This window comes from Podarcis gaigeae, assembly GCF_964106915.1.
Source record: "Podarcis gaigeae genome assembly, chromosome: 9".
NCBI classification, from domain to species: Eukaryota; Metazoa; Chordata; class Lepidosauria; order Squamata; family Lacertidae; genus Podarcis; species Podarcis gaigeae.
Window position 1 is genome coordinate 12,593,977 of NC_139685.1, and position 19,576 is coordinate 12,613,552.

Here is a 19,576-nt window from a genome sequence, read left to right on the forward strand (position 1 = left end):
ACACTTTAAAAGCCAAATTGTTACAATACCTTGTAACACAGGATCAACACTACATTCCAAAACAAGTTGTGGCCCAAACAAATTATGGTGACCGTTGCCTCATGCTAGATCATGGGTCGGCAAACTAAGGCCCGGGGGCCGAATCCAGCCCAATCACCTTCTAAATCCGGCTCGCGGACGGTCCAGGAATCAGCGTGTTTTTACATGAGTAGAATGTGTCCTTTTATTTAAAATGCATCTCTGGGTTATTTGTGGGGCATAGGAATTCATTTTTTTTCTTCTTCTTTCCAAAATATAGTCCGGCTCCCACCACATGATCTGAGAGACGGGGGACCGGCCCCCTGCTTAAAAAGTCTGCTGACCCCTGTGCTAGATAAGTCTGCTGTTCATCATCATAACACCTGTCTTGCATTTTATGTGCCATACATTCAAAAGTTCAGCAGGAAGCTAGCAAAGGCTTTCATTTTTTAAGCATGACATAATAATACTGATTAGTGACTACTGGACTCCTTTCTCATCTTTCTGTTTAGGCTGATAATGTGGTATATTCTCTTCAGGGAACAAATTTATTTCAGGCAACGGCAAAGTTCCTGACAAAACAATGATCTAGATATTGCTTATTATATTACTGCATGTTGAAGTTTTTACAAAAAACATACCTGGTGGGTCCATAAAATCAAAATGAACCAAATCATCTATGCCTAGTTTCTTCAGCTGTAATACCACAGAACCCAAGTTGGACCTTAGAATTTCAGGATAGGTGTTGTCCTGGAAAACAAATATTTTATTAATTTTGGTTTCACTTTAGTATCGTATCTGTAATTTTTCCCATTATCCAAAAGCATGAAGACTGCATCCACAGCTGGAACAGAAGACTACAGCCTCAGTGGGCCATACCTGGGGTTGTAAATGTGGTACTGTTATACCTGTCCCAATGGCCCAAGACACAATTAAACTATAGTTCTCTGTCCGTTAATATACTTATGTTCATTTATTCAACAGGACTTAGACTGGGGGGGGGGGGAAAGATCATTGTTGTTGTTTGTTACTAAAATATGCATTTTTGTGTTTTTAAATTGTAAACTACCCTGTAATTCTCAGATGAAGGGCAACATAAAACAGAACAAGTTAAACTTTACAATGAATGGATACAAGACCTAGGTCATTTTAAAAAAATTAATGTTTAGAAAAGTATCTGGAAGTAAAATGATGACAAAACTACATAGCACATCTCAAAAATTATGCAAAATTATGTGTACTTAAGTTATTCTATACTAGAAATGTAAAGAAAAGAAATGGGAACTTTATTTCAATTTATGCTGGCTTGTTCTTTTGCTAAGAAATACTGGTCTACTACAGGGCAATCAGGAATAAAGACCCTTTTATACTTTATTAATATTCCTATTTACAAAATCCATAAAGAGGCACTTCTACCTTCCTTGACAACAATGGCCACAATTGTTTATGTGAAGATCTGTGTATGTGTGTATGCAATTGTTAAGTATTCAATGGTAAAGTTCCATGGGCATAATTCTACCACCAGTGATGTTCCCATTAGCAGCAGCCAGCAATTTAACTCAAAATACCTCAAACCAGAATTGGGTATTCTAGGGGAAGGACAGGGACCAGTTCATCGGGGAGGCTCTAGGATCAAGCCCCTCATTCATACTGGCCTGGAGCTTTATCATACTGAAAACCAAGGGAGAGAATTGCCCACACAAAAAGTATCCCTATGGGAGAAGGAGGCGGGAGACAAGTCAGGGTCCCTCCCTGAACCTCCTGCCTCAACTGGCACAAACTAGCAGGACTTTGGCAGCGGCAGATGACTTGCTTCCTTGCACCCCACCTGAGACACACTCAGAATTGCACTGTACTTGAGATCAAGGCAAATGAAAATGTTGAACGTCTTCAATCCGTGAAGCAGAAGTAGTATCAGAAGAGTAATATCACACTCAACAACCTTCCACAACCAAAATAATCTAACAAGGCTGACAGTCAAGTCTTCCAGCATGATACACAGTTCGCAGCTCCAAAGGGAGACTATTATTATGTCTTTTGATGATTTTTTTTAAAAAAAATTATACATCCTGTATTAAACTCTAGTGTAATAATTGGCTTCTAAAATACCGTATTTTGCACTCCATAAGACACACTTTTTCCTCCTAAAAAGTATGGGGAAATGTCTGTGCGTCTTATGGAGCGAATGCGTGGGCCCTGGAGCCGAATTGCCCAGGGGCGAAAAGCAGATCATGCTCTTTTTTTTTTGAAAAAGGGAAGTGGGTGTTGAAACAAAGCCGCTGATAGTTTGCTGATCAGGGAGAGAGATAAGGGCTGCTAGAGATAAAGGAAGCTGTCTGGGAGGGGGGAGGTAAAAGCCCATTGATTTTTACATTGGGTTACCCCAAATTCACCATCAGATCACATAGCATGTCCATGGCTACAGCCTGCACCAAAAAAATCACCCACCCACTGTTGCGTGGGGCTGCAATGGCGCAAAAACGGATCCACATGGATTCTCAGGATTTTTGCATTGGGCTACCCCAAACTCACTGTCAAATCACATGTCTGTGGCCACAGCATGAACCACAAAAATCATACATCCACTGTTTCGTTAAGAATATTTTTTTCTTGTTTTCCTCTTCTAAAAACTAGATGTGTCTTATGGAGCGAAAAATATGGTAGATCTTTAAAAAAGGAATTTACGCACCTGCATCTCGGTTTTGTAAGCCTTCTCCGTATACAGTCGGAAGCACTTCCCTGGCCTAGTACGACCAGCACGACCAGCTCTTTGCTGAGCAGAAGCTTTACTTATTGCAGTCACCAAGAGAGACTCGACTCTTATACGAGGATTGTATACCTATTTGATGGAAGAGTTAAGTACAGAAAACTAGTATGAGCACTGCACACTTCAAAGTTCAAATGTGAAATGTGTAAGAAGAAATCCATTCCAATAGGTGGCTTGTTAAACAAGGAACAAAACTAAGCCATATCTACTACCTATATCTACTATTTTGTTCACTTTCAAAGTAGAATCTATTAAGCAGGTTGGTGTCACAACTGGTTTTTAAAGCAAGAGAGAATGGCTTTTCACATGCTGCACGAGTTTTTGTAACTAAGTGTAACTCAGTCCTCATTGACTCAGAGAATCTCAGAGCTGGAAGGGACCCTGTGAATCATCTAGTCTAACCCCCTGTAACACAAGAATATGCAACTATCTCATACAGGACTCAAACCTGCAATCCTGGTGTAATCAGCACCATGTGCTATCAAAAATAATAAACTGAGGACTGCTACAACATGAACTCTTATAGCACTGGCCTACTTGTACCAACTTTTTCTTCCACTTACGGGTCCACACAATTAACCCCATTAACCATAAAAAGTAGAAAAGAAGACCAGAGACAGGTCAGTTCTAAGTAATTCCATCTTAACTTCCGGGGAAATAATCTAGCACATATGAAAGAATCTGTGTTTACCTTTTGCTTGGCAAATCCAGGATCAATGACAAACACAACGCCATCTATTGTCAATGATGTCTCAGCAATATTAGTTGACACAACTACCTGTTGAACGATAGAATAGAAATCTCTTCTGTGAATGATACAAATAGGGCAAAAATGTTGTAGTGATGTCAGGCGCTGCCGCACTTTGAAGCCTTTTTGTCAGGATTTCAAACACGGGCTGCTTGAAAGCCTATTGTAATCAGCTCTGCAAAGGACTTTCCACCCACACTGTTCATTGTAACCTCCTTCAAACCTCAGAGGTTTAAACAAGCCCTGCAAAAAGGAGCTGGGAGTGTACCTTAGTAGAGCTCTAGGGTGGGGAGAGGTGATTCTCAGCTTCACCCTCACCTCTTCCCTGAATCTCCCTCCCTCTCCCTTCCTCTGCCACTGCTACATCTCTGATGTCACATATTACATCAGTTATAGTGTGTGTGTGTGTGTGTGTGTGTGTGTGTGTGTGTGTGTGTCTACCCCAGAATGGGCTGGGAGCCTGAATGGGAAGGCCAATGCAAATAGGTCATGTTACAAGGGTTTCTGCTTGCAAACGAGAATAGCTTTCACTGTTATTCTGTTGCCACCTGCAATATAAGCATTGCCACATTATGTAACCCAGCTGCATCATTCAACGTGGGTGAGGTCTCCAAACACAAGCCATCATACCTTATTTTAAGGGAGAGCTTCCCTTCAACCCACTGCTGAACAACAATTTGGGGCATGCTAACATGAGCGGAATTATTGTTGTGACCACTCTGTTAGTTGTTATCCCAAGCCCCACATTTTTTCTAACCGCTGAAGCTGGGAGGACAAAACAGAGCCTTGAAAGAATGCAGCTCAGAGATAAGAACATCTCATCTCTTTATTCTAGATAACAGGTCTTCCAAATGGTGCAGCTGAACCCACTAGTGGGTCACGCCCTGATCCAAGGTGGGTCACAACAGGAGCACTACCACCATGCAAATATATGGTCAACAATTAAGAAATGGGTCCCCCAACACATGTTCGGGTTAAAAGCAGGTCCCAGAATGGAAAAGGTTGAAGAAACCCGTACTAGATCACCATACCACATGATTACTCATTTTTTAAAAATGTTGGGTTTCTGGCTTCTGGCTACTTTGAACTTAAAACCTCATTATAACACTCACAACTATAAGTCTGCCAAATCAACCCCCAAGGCTGCTTTGGTCCCGCAGGGTACCTTGAAACATCAGTTTGAGAAATAACACACTGATCCAATTCTCAAACTGCATATTCCCATATCAATGGCAACCCACTAAGCTTCTCCTTTTCCCACCCCTCTATTGAAGCTATTTCTAAAATTCTGCTTCACTGAAATCTTTTAAATCATGCATTTAAAGTTAATGCATTAATGATTACAAATTAAGTTCATTGATTTCTTTATTTTTAAAATTAAACAACATGATTCATTCCTGTTTACAGGACAAAGCTAAACGCTCCGATTTCCATGTGGAAGAAAAGAACACTGCGGAATTCACAAGTGATGAACTTAAACATCACAGCACCCTAAAATCAGCTGGAAATACACAAAGGGTGAGAGATGAGAAAGGAAACTGGACCACATTTCCCAAATATTAGATGTTTTAGCATGTGAAGCTCAAAGCCAAGTTCTTTTGTGATGTACAGTAGCCAGATTACGACAATATATGCCAAGCTATAAAATGTTTACAGTGTAATTCTATACATGTCTACTCTGAAATAAGTTCCACTGATTTCAATGTGACTAACTCTCACCTAAACGGGTATAGGATAATAGTATTAATAACTTTACCTTTCGTCCTATTGCACCATTTGTTTTTTTGGGAGGGGGAGGCTCAAAAATCCTCTGTTGCTGCTGCGGCGGAAGTGTAGAATATAATGGAATGATTTTAATGTCACCAACTTCAGGGCCCAGATCATCAATTTCACGCTTTATCCTCTTACAGGCTTCATCTATTTCCTACACAAACAAGAGTCCATGAAAACTTTAAACTTTTTTCCAGCTTAATGGCTATGAAAGCTTTAAAAAAAAAAAAAAGACGACGACTTGCTACAAAACAAGTTATTTTTAAACTAATTTGGACATTTGTTGAATTTTCAATGGGACTTCCACAGCAGTCCAAGATGCCTCATAGTCTTTATTCCAATGAGCATAACAGCCTTATTTGCATTCAACACCCTTTTTCTTTTAGTCGTATTTCCTAATTAATTCTCTACAAATTGTACTAAAATTGAAATCTCTCACCCAGGAATATTAAACTGCACTCATGACCTTTTCAATTTTCAGAATCTAAAAGAAATTGATGTGCAAGATATTTTAAATAAGCCAATTAAGCTTTAATGTCACGTATCACTAATGCAATTATATGGAAGATTTGCTTCATTGTATCTAATGAGAACAAACACCTTTACAGTATAAACATAGATGCTCAAGAAACAGCCTCCTCTCAGTCCAAGTTAACATGGTTTATGAAAGACCTCAGAACTCTTACTAAAAATTGTTTTGTATCTTCCTATGTAGAAGGCTACACTGTTATTGAACTTCAAGGTATTTATCAACAACCTAAGATATTACTAAAGTTCTGAGCAAGTCTCACCCATTAACCTATCCCATGGTGGGAAATACAGAAAAACATGAATTGTCACATTATTACCACATTATTTAATACTAAAACAGCTAAAAAAGATGAATGAGTAGCAGTAGTTTGTCTTAAACAAGACTAAAAGGCAAGATATAGTGAAGCATGAACCATGCACTTTATACAGAGAGCTGCTACAGAAATTATGGTTCTACCACTTATTTTCCAATCAAGACTTCAATGAAGATGTAGTTGTCTTTTGTTTCGTGTTCTATTCAACAATCTAGAATCACACCACCTACTGATCACTTTATACTTCAATAGAACTTGCTACAAAAAACCACCTAAAATATTAAGAGGGGGACTGGAATGGCATGAATACCTTTTTGAAATCAGAAACCTTTTTTTAGTTTCTTAGTGCTTTCTTGCAAAAATGATTTCAATGCAAAAAGAAATACCTCTATCACTCTGGGTTAGGATGCCCCCTACTGGTCTATTAAACTAGAAACAAAAAATATAGTTACTGTGTAAAGCTATGAATTGGGTATTTTGAGCTGCTGAAATGTTTAAAAAGTTCAGACAACTTTCTAGTTACATCACAAAAATAGTTTCAAAACAGGTGAAGCCAAAACCCAATAAACTTATGATATATATCCAGTAACACGAAAGTTTGATAGCCTCATAGTAATTTGCTACAGATCAGAAACAATAAGCCATGCATTCAAATATCCCCTGCTTCACAATGGGTATATTATGTGTTCTAATCACAGTGAATGCATACTGTGACCACATTAGTTCAAATGCATCAGACAATGTGGTTAAGATTATTTGGTGGAACCCAAGACTCTATATAAAAGCGCTCACTCAACAGACATGTTCAATACATAAAATATTAAAACAGAAGAATTTGAACTTTCCATTTTAGAATGTGGAAATCACCGTAGTAGGTTTGTAAAACCTATAGATGTCAGATTAAAAGACCACAAAATATGAATTCAAAATGGGCAGGGATGCAGTTTCATGGTTAATGACCAGATGATCTTATAGTAAGTTCAGTTCTCCAAATATGTGCTAGAATCAGAGCAGGATTCTACTATTTGCTTTTTTGGACAGCCATAGAATCTGCTAGGAAACAAAAATAAGAGGTCCCAGCAAGCCCCCTCAATTACTGACAGGGTTGGGTCCTGCCATTGCTGCTACAGAAAAGAGCAAAGGCACTATTGGAATAGCAAGTGCTACTATGAACAAGACTCTTTCTTCCACAGCACAAGAGTGGAAAACAGGGCCACCAAAGCTACGACATAGGACTCTCTGCACTTCCAAGAAAGGTTGCTAAGCAACAGTGACAGACTCTTAAGATATTTGTTTCTTCTGGGCACACCAGTGAGCTGAAGTGTTGGCTCCCCAAGGAGAATGGAAGGAAAGTATTTTGCTCAGCAGCCTTTTCTTCCTGTGTGACACTTTGAGGAGCGTCTGTACTTCTACTCTGTTGACCAGCAACCACAACGTTTCCAATTCCAGGACACCTCAACTATGGAGAACAAGGCTGAGGAAGTCCCAGCCTTGAAGTAATTCACATTATACATCAACATGTGAACATGCTGGTTTGTATCTGACATTTAAATAAAATGCCCATTTACATATGCAGCACCGGTCTATAGTAGCTGAAAGCTTCCGACATCGGAAGTCGATATTATCAACTATATTGGATGGGAAGACAGGAAATGATAAGAACCCAAAGCAATAACAACAAACCACAGTAGGATATGAGACTTTTTACAAAAAGCTAAGGCGTTTCTCACAAGGAGATATTTGGAAGTCCTTCGAAATATCGTTAAAATTTTTGTCCAGATTCATTTTGCCCAAGGGATTTGGCTAATCAAGAATAGCTTCAAATGCAATGTTCTGTACTTGGGTATACACCTGAGTATAGGCATGGAAACATGTAAAAGGCACAAGCTGCAAATATACACATAATAGCCTTTCACAGCTGACACGCTGTGCATACATTTGAATATGTATAGCCAGGTGGAAAGTGTTTCTGCAGAAGCCCCCTAGCAGGTAACAGAATACAACAATTAGAGCAGTGTTTCCTAAACTGCAGCCCAAGTGACCACAAGAAGTCTAATGCTCTTGTCTTACCAACCACCTGAAAGAACATGCTGAAAAGCAGTTCTTTTTGTAAAGCCTTTGAAAAGGCACCATCAGAGCAACTGACACTGTGAGCAACTGTCTCGTGTAATGGCCGCCACAAAGGTCTTTCAAGCAACCTACCATGCGGCTGTTGCAGTTTAAGAATCAATGGACTAGTAATAATTTGACTGCTACACGATCTCTAACAATGCCTTCCCTCTCTTCATACTGTGAGCTCTGTCTTTTGGCTGAAGTACATAATACCAGCTATACCACAGTGCAGAAGCAGCCAAATTTTAATTCAGATTTTTTTCCCCTGCTGTCTTCCCACATGACAGTCATAACATAAAAGAATATCTATATAGGAAAATGGTTCAGAATATAATAAAAAGATTAAGACTATCTGGACTAAAGGTTACTTTTTATAACAGTAATTAGCCTCTCCTAACCTCTAAATCGATCATAAAATCAATGGAGAATTAATTATTATGTAGTGTATATGCAATTCCTTGGGTTTCAACTCCACCAAGGATGGAAATATAGTTAAGGTTTCTATAGATACTTCAATCTGCCATCAAATAAATGCCTTTTCTCTTCAGCTGCAGCAGAATACATTAGTTAACTGTCAGAACACATTAGTGTTAGTCCTAAACGTACTTAGGGCTACTGTGTTAGTACAGGTGCTTCCTTGGAAAGTTAAAAACGAGAAGATGCAAGTGAACATTTGGACAACTGAAATGGCTTGCTTACGTGTCTAGTTGTAATGAGTACACAAGGGTGCAGTATGGAAAGCAAGTCATTTGCTAGGCAATTTAAAGCAACGGAAGAAATCTTCGCAGTATATCCATCTCTCTTGCGGTTTACATCAAAGAGCAGGGCATAAGCTGAACGGTCAATTCACTTTCTACACATGTTTTTACAAAAAGATTTATTCCTCGGGTCCTACTTTGCCTTTACTATAGTTGTTTGTGCAGGATGTTTCTTGTCTTGCTGCTAGTCACATACAATTTAGGAAAATGTTACAAATTTTAAACTGTCTTTCTGAAACTCTCTTCTGACATATATGCTTACAATGTCTGACAAATGAGGCAACTGCACACCTAAAGTTTGAAGCAGCAAAGCCAACATGTCTCATGGGCATATGTTTTTATCAGCAGCACATTAGAGCAATCCTGTCTATTAATTCAAAAATCAGCAGAGTACACAAAATAAAGCTATTTTCTTGCACCTCCAGGTTGTGCCGTGAATTATTACTGGCAAAGCACAACCTGTTATATTGAAATTTATTTTTACTGTCACACAGCTGACTGTGCTAAGGTAACTCTGTTCCATTTCATCCAGGAGAAAGAAATGTGGTTCTCTAGCACGTTTACAGATATGCTCCAAATCAGGACCCTAGCCATGGGCTCTTCCAGTATCTGCAGGACATTAAAGGCTAGCACGGCTTTTTATACTGCGTATCTCTAGCACAGCTAAGTCAGAAATAGCTGCAACAGACTACAAGATCTAGGGATCTGTTCATTCCTTCTGACATTTTATATGAAGGTGAGCACAGCCCCCTAATCAAAAAGAAATGGCTACAACCGATCAAGAACTTCTTCAGCAACTACAACTGCAGAAGGTGGCATGTCAGGGAGGGAAATACTAATACTGTGCTGAATCCAAGTCCCAAAAACAACATCTTCTTTTACACCTTGTCCCCGTGCACCAGAGCCAGGGTTCGCTTTTGCAACGGGTTCTGCAATCACATTGCTGGAACGTTGGAGAAATGGGAGTTCCACACACCAGCTCTTTATCCCTTTAGCTTCTTTCACATGGAAAGAATATACAAAGAAGCATACAGCTCACCTCACACGGAGAGAGCAATTGAATTGCTGTTTCATGTGTCCAGCCAGTCAGGAGCACAGCTTCTTTAACTGGAGGAAACCATACTGCTGAATCAAATGACTAAGGACACTGGTGACTGCTCCCAACTCAGATGTGCCAGCATGCAGCAAGAGACTTAAGTTAATGAAAGCCGTAGGGGAGGGATACCTCAGCACATTCACTACTATCTACAATCACACAGTGAACCACAGAAGCTGCCACCGTAAAGCACTCCCCCTCCCCCCTCAATATTCCAAGACTGTGGATAGGGATTACAGCTATTTTGTCAAGCAGAAAACGTTCAGGTTTTCCCACTTCAATTGCATCCTACTATCTTGTTGCAGAGAAAGTAGCAACTTGGATTCCTCAAGTATTAAGTTGGAACTCGTTGGAACAGAAAGAAAAAGAAATTTCATTATGGGTCATTTTATGATACAGGATGGATTCCTCCTGATCCCATCTGCAACCTAGTGGGATGATCTGGGCCAAATACTGGACTGCGAGGATGTTGTGAAAGAGAAAATATGTGGGAATCTCTCTTGCAGAACAGTGAAGAAAACCATTTTGAACTGCTTACAAATTGTCTTTGACTTCCTCCAAATTAAGTACATGCAATAGCTTTATTTCACAGCTGTGCTGCTGATTTCGCGGTCAGATCAGGACTTTGGGGGAGTCACCATATTCAGAGCACAACATCTTTTGATTTGTCTATATGTTCTCTGTATCTGTTTTTAGAGTACAAAGAGGATATAACAACTGAAACCTCACATCAATAAGGGATTTGCTTACAGGACCTAGATGAGGTAGTTTAGAAGTGGAAAACACTGAGTTTATTGCAAGAAGACAGAATTCAACAGATATGCTACACGCAGTTTACACATTTAGAACCTTTGAAAAGTGGCTTGCACATCACCTTAAATAATAACACTACACACCTAGAACGGTTTAAAGAGGGCAATCAGCAAATTAGAAACTTTTACAGAAATAGAAATCTCTTTTCCAATCTTGCCTTTTAAAAGCAATCTTTTGTTTAGATTGGTTATAAACTTATTTGGGGAAAGCATGCACAAATTTCATTCCACTAGTGCAACAGCCACTCTGCAAGGGGGAACCTTCTGAATGTAACAATGAAATCTGAGGTGTTACATTTGTGAAGTAGCCTCTTATGACTTTGATTCCAGTAAATGCAATGTTTTGAAATGAAACCTTTTAAATAATTCTTAAAAACCCTCTTGATTATAAAGTCCTGAGCAGGTGCCAGCTATGAGGTTATGCAAAAATTAATAAAGAAGAAGGACATTCTCCTTGAGATGCAAGTACAATTTTTCTCAGTCTACATTTTAACTACTGTTTGTCCATTTAGTGTATTTCAACTGTAATCCACACAGAGCTTTGCTTATGAAACCTTTCTTATGAAACTGCTGAAAAATAAGTAGCTAGTAACTCCTAAGAGAAAATACTTTTTTAATATAGAGCAAAAACTTCACGTGCAACCTTTATGAGAAAAAAAATCTCAGAAATACCTCTTGTCCAGTAAGAAAAAGTAGAAGATCTCCTTCCTCCTCTTCACACATATGAATCTGGATTACTGTACGAATAGCTGCCTCAAGGTAATCCCTTTCCGGTTCTGGGGTATAAAAGATCTCCACAGGATGCGTACGGCCAGGAATAGTGAGGAGAGGACAGTTGTCAAAATAAATCTGAAATTTGCCAGCATCAAGAGTTGCACTCATAACTATAACCTGCAATATTAAAGGGGAAAGGTGTTATTTGGAAGCTGGCTCCCACATACCAATTCTTAGGTACACTAAAATGCAACGTGAATATCAAAACCAATATGATCACACCATCACATTCGCATTTGCTTAAGTTACTATCCTATGTACACTCACTTGGGAATTCATTGAGACATGCTTTTGGATAAATACACAAAGGAATGTACTGTGTGTTTAATAAAGCAAACATTGGGGAAGAAAGGGGTGAACAAAGTTGCTATAATATTACTTATAACCTAAGGTTTTCCATGAATTATAAAAGTTCCCACTATGAACAAATTTTAAGCACACATACAAAATGCAAACCTTATTTCACATGTGCAAAGCAATCCAGTAGTGAGAACATCTTCTACAAATGAGTTTTCCAACATTCTACATTTGATATATACTACTGACCTTTAAATCAGATCTTTGCCTTACAACCTCTTTTAGAACTCCCATCAAAATATCGGTAGCCAGTGTTCTTTCATGGGCTTCGTCAAGAATTATTACTCCATAACGTTCCAGCAAAGGGTCATTCATAGCTTCACGTAGTAACATACCATCAGTCATGTACCTGAACAGGAAACCAATATTTTAATCCCAGATACAGGATGTTTTTCTTCTTCCCTTACTTTGTACAGAAAAAGCTCTTAACTTTCTCCTATCTGCTTCTTCCTGAACTTGGAAGGATTAAACTGCACACAGTCCAATGTTTTTTGTCAGTGTTAGCACCACACTTACTGTTTCCTTGCAATCTTGGGTTGATATAGTCATGAGTTAATAATGTTAATAATGGCAGCAAGGTATGTCTAGCTGCTTAGGGGAAGTGCAATGTCATTGCCAGCTTTCCTGTTTGAGAGTGATGAAAGCAAGAAATACCACATAGATCCCTTTATGGTATATATACCAACCAACTAAAAATTACAGGGTAGACCTCTTTTATCTCTTGCACAGAATGTGTGCATTTTTCTTTAGCCTAGCCATTAAAAACATACTGCAGACACCCCAGGTCAATGGTCTTTGTATTTCTGACAGGCAATACTTGTCTACTTTTGGAGAATTTAAACTTATCTGTGCTGAGTAGAACCTATCCGCTTGTGCTGCAGCAAGTGTCTCTGTTCTGGGCCAGAACAATGAGTCATATAGAGATGCAGCAAGTAGTTCCCTTTGTGGATAGGTACATGGGTCTCAAAAGAAACCTCTAATTTGTTTTTTCCTCACTGCACTCCCACCGTTCTCTCATAGCACAGTGTTTGGGAACTGCTATTCTAGCCTCATTTCTTTATTTCTTTTTTTTGGTATAACCCTCATCTCTTTGCATTCACGCAAGGACACCCATAGTACATGCAGGTTTTGAACACAGCTTTCCCCCTTTAAAAGCCATGGAACCAGAAAACAGGTTCAGAAAACCTCCAGGAACAAAGGCAGTATGCTGTGGAGCACAAGTGGGGAAGAGCGCTGCTGCTGCGCTCACGTTCTGCTTGAGAGCTTCATAGGACTCTAGTTGGCTGCAGTAACAACAGGATGCTGGGCCTTTGGTCTGATGCAGCAGAGCTGCCCTCACCTGATCTCATGTATGATGTCATGTGTGAGGCAGGTAAGACCTGCCTCAATCACAAAAGGGTTTGCAGACACCTGAGAAGCACTCTGCAAGTGCCAACAACCAGCTGATTGTCAGGTCTTACAAAAGCCACACACAGAGTTTTCCAAGACCCCAATGATCAGCTGTGCTTTGCAGGCAGTGCCTTTGCCCACACAGTTTGAGTTCAAAAATGGGCTAATCAGGTGACTGACAGGCGGACAACATTGTTCAGCTATCAACCAGCCCACTGATCGGATTCAGTTTTTCACCCCTCATTTAGATACTCAGTGGGGGCTCAAATCTGCATAAATTGAATCAGTGAGGTGCCCCTAAAAACATAAACATATGTGAGGACAACTAAGTGTTTCATATTTGTAACACACGTTTAGAATATTCAACAACAGTAACACTCATTTGGTGAGTTGAAATGTTTTTTTTCAAATTCAAAATAATTATGCATTCAGCCCTGTATATACTCCACTGCTTGGCATACATTGTCCTATTAGCAATGCAGTACACTAGATATCCGTAACAGCTCTGCTCAAACCCTTACAAAATATAGTCACACCCATTCATGACATTTTTAAAGGCAACTATACTCTCTAATGATTCTTAAGCTGCAGAAGAAGCAATTTGTACTTTTAGATGCATTTGCAGTGATGCTATTAGTGACACTACCTGATTAATAGTCTCCTCTGAAAATATTGTTTGGATGAAGAAATTAAGCAAAGTTAACTTGGTACACTACACAGTTTCCTCTTCAGGGACTTGTCCATATTGCATTTCAGGAGGAAATCTCTATTGTAAACCACTTAGAGCATTTCCCAAAATAAAGTAGTATGTATTTTTTAACTAATAAACAAATAACCTATTACACATGTTGGCATTTACATGTTCCTCCACACTGACCCAGGGAGAAAGTAACAAAAGAATTGCATGTGTCCCCCATATCACCCAAATCAAACATTTCTATCTTTCCACAGACAGAGTGGGTGGTCTGAGAGACACCATGGTCAAATAAATGTGATATACTTTACTACAGCATAGTGAAGTTGTTACTTTCTACATGCACTGAATAGAACAGACATATGAATGCTCACAGCTCTTCCCAAGCTGAGATGTCTCCCTCGAATATAAGCTAGCGAGCAAGCAATTTCGAAAGCCTCTCCTCCCAAGATGGTCGATTTTAGGAAAAGGTGGCATTCAATACTTACTTCAGAATAGTTTTTGCACTACTGCAGTCTTCAAATCGAATAGAGTACCCAACTTCTTGTCCTAACATGACATCCATCTCATCAGCAACTCGCTGGGCCACACTCATTGCGGCAACTCTTCTGGGCTGGGTACAAGCAACACCTCGCTTTGGCCCCGGCAGTGACCGCATATAATCAACGCACCACTGAGGAATCTATCAGGAAAAATCTTCGGTATATTATTTATATTTCTAAAATGTATCAGAGTTGTGAAATGATAAATACAAATAGGCCCTTATTCAAGAAGCTTGTATTAAACTGACACAAGCAGGGAAGAAAGGGGCAACAGTCATAGGAACTTGTGTTCAATGCACATTAAAATGACCAAATATAATAGCCACCAGTGACTATGAAACTAAGTGCTGAAGTGTTTCACTTAGCCTCCATATTTACTGAAGATAAATATCAGTCTTTCAGACAGTTACTATTCAAAGAAAGTGTAAATCTATGACAAAGCGTTCCGCTTGCAACTCCAATAGCTAAAAAATTGGATCATATTACTGTGAAAAGTTGTACACTAATATGAAAAGAAGTGCTTCTGTAAAAGGGTAAAAGATAAGACATTTTAAAAGATACTAAGGTAACTGGTTTAGTACAGCCTAACAAGAGATAAACTAGAATACACAGTAGCAAAAGGGAAATAGAATTTTTTTTAACCCAATTAAATGAACTCAAAAGCAAAGTACTATTTTTTCCCCCAGTGTCTACTTTGTTTAACCTCCAACCACTGAATGCAACGCTATTTCATACGAGAGCATCAGCATGTAAAACACACAACTTCCCTCAAATACAAACAGAATATAATGGGTTCAAATCAATGTGGCTCAAAAATCTGCAGGTTTTGGGGTGTGAATGTTTAATGCCATTCTGAAAGCTGCTTTTAGAAACAGAGTATTATACATTCATCTTTGAGACAAGTGGCTGTTGAACGGAGAGAGGAGAGGCAGAGGACTGCATGCAGCGCTAAATTCCTATTTAAGACAGTCAGAGGAGGAGGAGCAATAAAAGAAGACATATTCCCCAATTTCATATAAACGACTACCTTGTATCTATCTTGACTATGCAAAAATGCAGGGATAGGAATTTGAAGCTTTACCTGAATTAAGTTGTTTAATAAAACAGCAGAACAATGGAGTTCATATTGACGTTCTGCAGGGACTAAGCAAAGTAGCCTTAAACTGCAGAGACCTAATGGTGATGCTACAGCCAACAACCAAAGATAAACCGGCATGATCTTTAAGTGACTGCTTCAAGAAGAGAAGATACACATTTTCATTTTATGACTCCTAATGCTTCAATACATGAGCAAGGAAGATGAAAGATGTGAACTAAAATAACTTAATGCAACTCGGGTACTCAATCAGCTGGCAATACTTGGAAAATGTCCTGATTAAACTGGAGACTATATCAAGTGAGGATTCCAATGAATGCTTAATCCTACCATTAAGAACATCCTGGCTACCACCCTTTGGTTAACAAGATCTTCCCTAGTGAGGGGGGGGGGATCTGCTATAGCCTCTTCCTAGCAAGCTAAGGAGAGCTTTTAGCTATGCAATTTTCTACACATTTCCTCTAGCATTCTTTCGAACACTTCTTCAGATACGCTAAATTTCGTGTGCATGCACATGAAAGCTCATACCAAGAACTAACTTAGTTGGTCTTTAAGGTGCTACTGGAAGGAATTTTTTTATTTTGTTTTGACTATGGCAGACCAACACGGCTACCTATCTGTAACTGGAAGGAGACTGAATTACTCTAGTCTTATTACTTATATGCTCCTGGATAAGGAGATTTGACACAAATGATTGGCAAGCACTATGGACAAAATGAAATCCTGACCTGTGGCAAAGAAGAATGAAGGCCTGTGGGGAAGATCTATCTGCCATATTTGTTGTTGTGTTTTTGCATTTGAAAATAACTTTAAATGTGGCTATTAGGAAAGCAGGTGTTATACCCTGTCAGTTCACTGAGGCAGTGTGTGTTCTTGAAACCAACAGGCTGGCTATGTAAGACATAGCTACAAACAGCAAGCCAGAACAAAAGCTATAATATCAATTAGGAATATGTTTTTGGCAATGGTTTAGTCTGGTGCAATTATGCAAGAGTTTTTGCGGAACTGCATTAAGATTACTTCAGGACAGATATCCTGTCAAACTAATATGTCAAAATAAAATCCAAATATTGCTGTAAGGATCCCAATTATTATTATTTACAGAATTTATATATTGACTTTTCAGGCAGACCTTGTTAAGCACTTCACATACGGTATCATACAACTTACCACACTACTTTCACATTAGGTATCCATAGTGTGGAATTCTCAAGCTTCATTCACTTTTTACTGTATATCCACACAACAGTGTCATTTAATCACTGTCATTCTGTATTACCCCGCAAGGTTCTTCTATCTTTTTTCATACTGGAAGAAAGCCTGCCCCTTTTTAGAAGAACGGAAGAGTAGTTCAATCTCCACTAGATGCCTTTAAGTGTTACTCTTCTGTCTTTTCCAAAGGGGGTGTTTAAGAGGTGGGAATTGACATTTCCAGAAATAAACCTATCACAGCTCAGAACATGCCATTTTATTTTTTAAAAAACCATTTTTAAATTTCCGCTACAACACTTTATGAAACAGAAGAACAGTGCTATAACCCTGCTGCTATAATGCTAATTTATGATGCAAGAGCATTTAATCAATTTAATTACTGATTAAAGGGGGGAGGATGGCACCTAGCATGCACGTTCTATTGTATGTGTGCAGAATGTCATGGTGTGGACAGAACATACAGTGTGATGTAAACACTGAAAAAGTGCATACTTCTGATAGCCACCCATCTGGAGGCAGCCTAGGCAGCTGGAACAATCCCTACACAATGAGTCTTGAAACAAAAATATGACAAGCATAAGAAATTACTCACTCACAAAACTTATCATCACTAGAAAACATCAGTCTAGTGAGAAGAGTATTGGGCTAGAATCAGGGGAACAGGCCCAAATCCTCACTCTGCCAAGAAGATCATTAAGAATTTTTGGTCCGACACTCTTAACAAAACCTGCACCACATGTTAAAAGGTAAAGGTAAAGGTACCCCTGCCCGTACGGGCCAGTCTTGACAGACTCTAGGGTTGTGCGCTCATCTCACTCTAAAGGCCGGGAGCCAGCACTGTCCGCAGACACTTCCGGGTCACGTGGCCAGCGTGACGAGCTGCATCTGGCAAGCCAGTGCAGCACACGGAACGCCGTTTACCTTCCCGCTGGTAAGCGGTCCCTATTTATCTACTTACACCCGGGGGTGCTTTCGAACTGCTAGGTTGGCAGGTGCTGGGACTGAACAACAGGAGCACACACCACCGTGGGGATTCGAACCGCCGACCATGCGATCGGCAAGTCCTAGGTGCTGAGGTTTTACCCACAGCGCCACCCGCATCCCTGCATCACATGTTACCACTCGGCAAACCATCGTCTGGACCCTGATTCTTTGCTGTATCTCCATTTCATGGGAGCTAGATGCCTCCACAAGAAAGAAAAGGCTAAATTGTTCTGAATTCATCAGAGAATGCAGAAGATGAATAGCTTTGATAGTCACTTCGATAGTCATAACATCCTAGCCTATAATAAAATATGTACTGTATTTTAGATACCCAAGATGTTAGACCCTGATAACTCTTTAACAAGAACACAAATATTCACTGCATCATACTTTTCCTCTTTGTTTTAGAGAAGAGTTCTTTTCTACAAAACTGATTCTTCACCTTTTTTTGGAAAAACAATTTGCAGTAATACCTGCAATGTATGGTTCAAAAAGTCCATGTATAAGTTATTGGTTTGTGAACAGGTTAAAATAAAAATAAAAAACAAAGGGGGAAGATAGAACAGGTAACATTCAATACCACGTAGCTAAAATGTCCATGAGGAACCCTTGTGGTTGTGCTTAGATTAAGTATGAGTAATAGTCATTTTTCCTATATGTTACCAATGAAACAGTATAAAGTGCTGGTATATTGACTCAAAGTTAAGATAGTAATTTATGCTTAAATTTAAGTTTAGATCAACCAGATTGAGCCAAATGCTGATGAGGGGGATTGTTCATTTTCTGAAATACTGGCATATATTATGAAATTTTAAACCACATAAGAGGAAAGCCATCTTTCTTGATCTGTCCACATGTCAACTGTATTTTATTTTTTAATCTCTCAATTGGGCTGTTTCCCAAACTGTTTTGTACCAATTGTCTATCCTTCTACCAGAAAGGTCTTTCCAGTATCTGGTTATGATGCATCTCACCACTTGTAATAAATGACTTATTAATTCTTCATTATGTAAATCCATATTGTTGTCTTCAAATTAATTTAATAAAGCTAATTCTGGTTCAACTTCTATTTTTTGTTATTTTATTAATTTGCTGAAGTATCAAATTCCAGAATGTTTGAACTTCTGTATATTCCTACAACACCTGGAGATATATACCGGGTGTGGGGCAGCCCCTTCACTTATAGCTGGATATATACTATGTATATGAGTTTTGGGGTTAATTCTCTATAGCTTGCCAGAAGAGACTGAAAGGCTTTTTTGTCCAAAGTCTATTTCACTGACCTGGGTCAAATTCATAACCGAAATCACATTCACATCAATGTTTAATTGGGTCAAGTGAACCCACCAATGCATTGAGGAGTTGTTGTTGTTGTTTAGTCGTTTAGTCATGACCCCGTGGACCAGAGCACACCAGGCACTCCTGCCTTCCCGCAGCTTGGTCAAACTCATGTTCATAGCTTCAAGAACACTGTCCAACCATCTCGTCCTCTGTCATCCCCTTCTGCCTGTGCCCTCAATCTTTCCCAACATCAGGGTCTTTTCCAGGGAGCCTTCTCTTCTCATGAGGTGGCAAGTATTGGAGCCTCAGCTTCAGGATCTG

The 19,576-nt window shown here is 39.3% G+C and overlaps 1 protein-coding gene across 1 annotated transcript in view; it reads right to left on the minus strand.

The window, feature by feature from the left end:
• The window catches only part of DHX15 (DEAH-box helicase 15), a 51,926-nt gene that overhangs the window by 19,918 nt on the left and 12,432 nt on the right, over window positions 1-19,576 (minus strand). Inside the window, exons 3-9 of the mRNA XM_083754940.1 lie at window positions 14,629-14,822; window positions 12,247-12,406; window positions 11,599-11,817; window positions 5,290-5,457; window positions 3,477-3,563; window positions 2,708-2,857; window positions 660-768 (exon numbers count right to left, since the gene is read on the minus strand). Of these exons, the coding sequence (XP_083611066.1) occupies window positions 660-768; window positions 2,708-2,857; window positions 3,477-3,563; window positions 5,290-5,457; window positions 11,599-11,817; window positions 12,247-12,406; window positions 14,629-14,822 (1,087 nt within the window). The remainder of the gene's footprint in view (window positions 1-659; window positions 769-2,707; window positions 2,858-3,476; window positions 3,564-5,289; window positions 5,458-11,598; window positions 11,818-12,246; window positions 12,407-14,628; window positions 14,823-19,576) is intronic.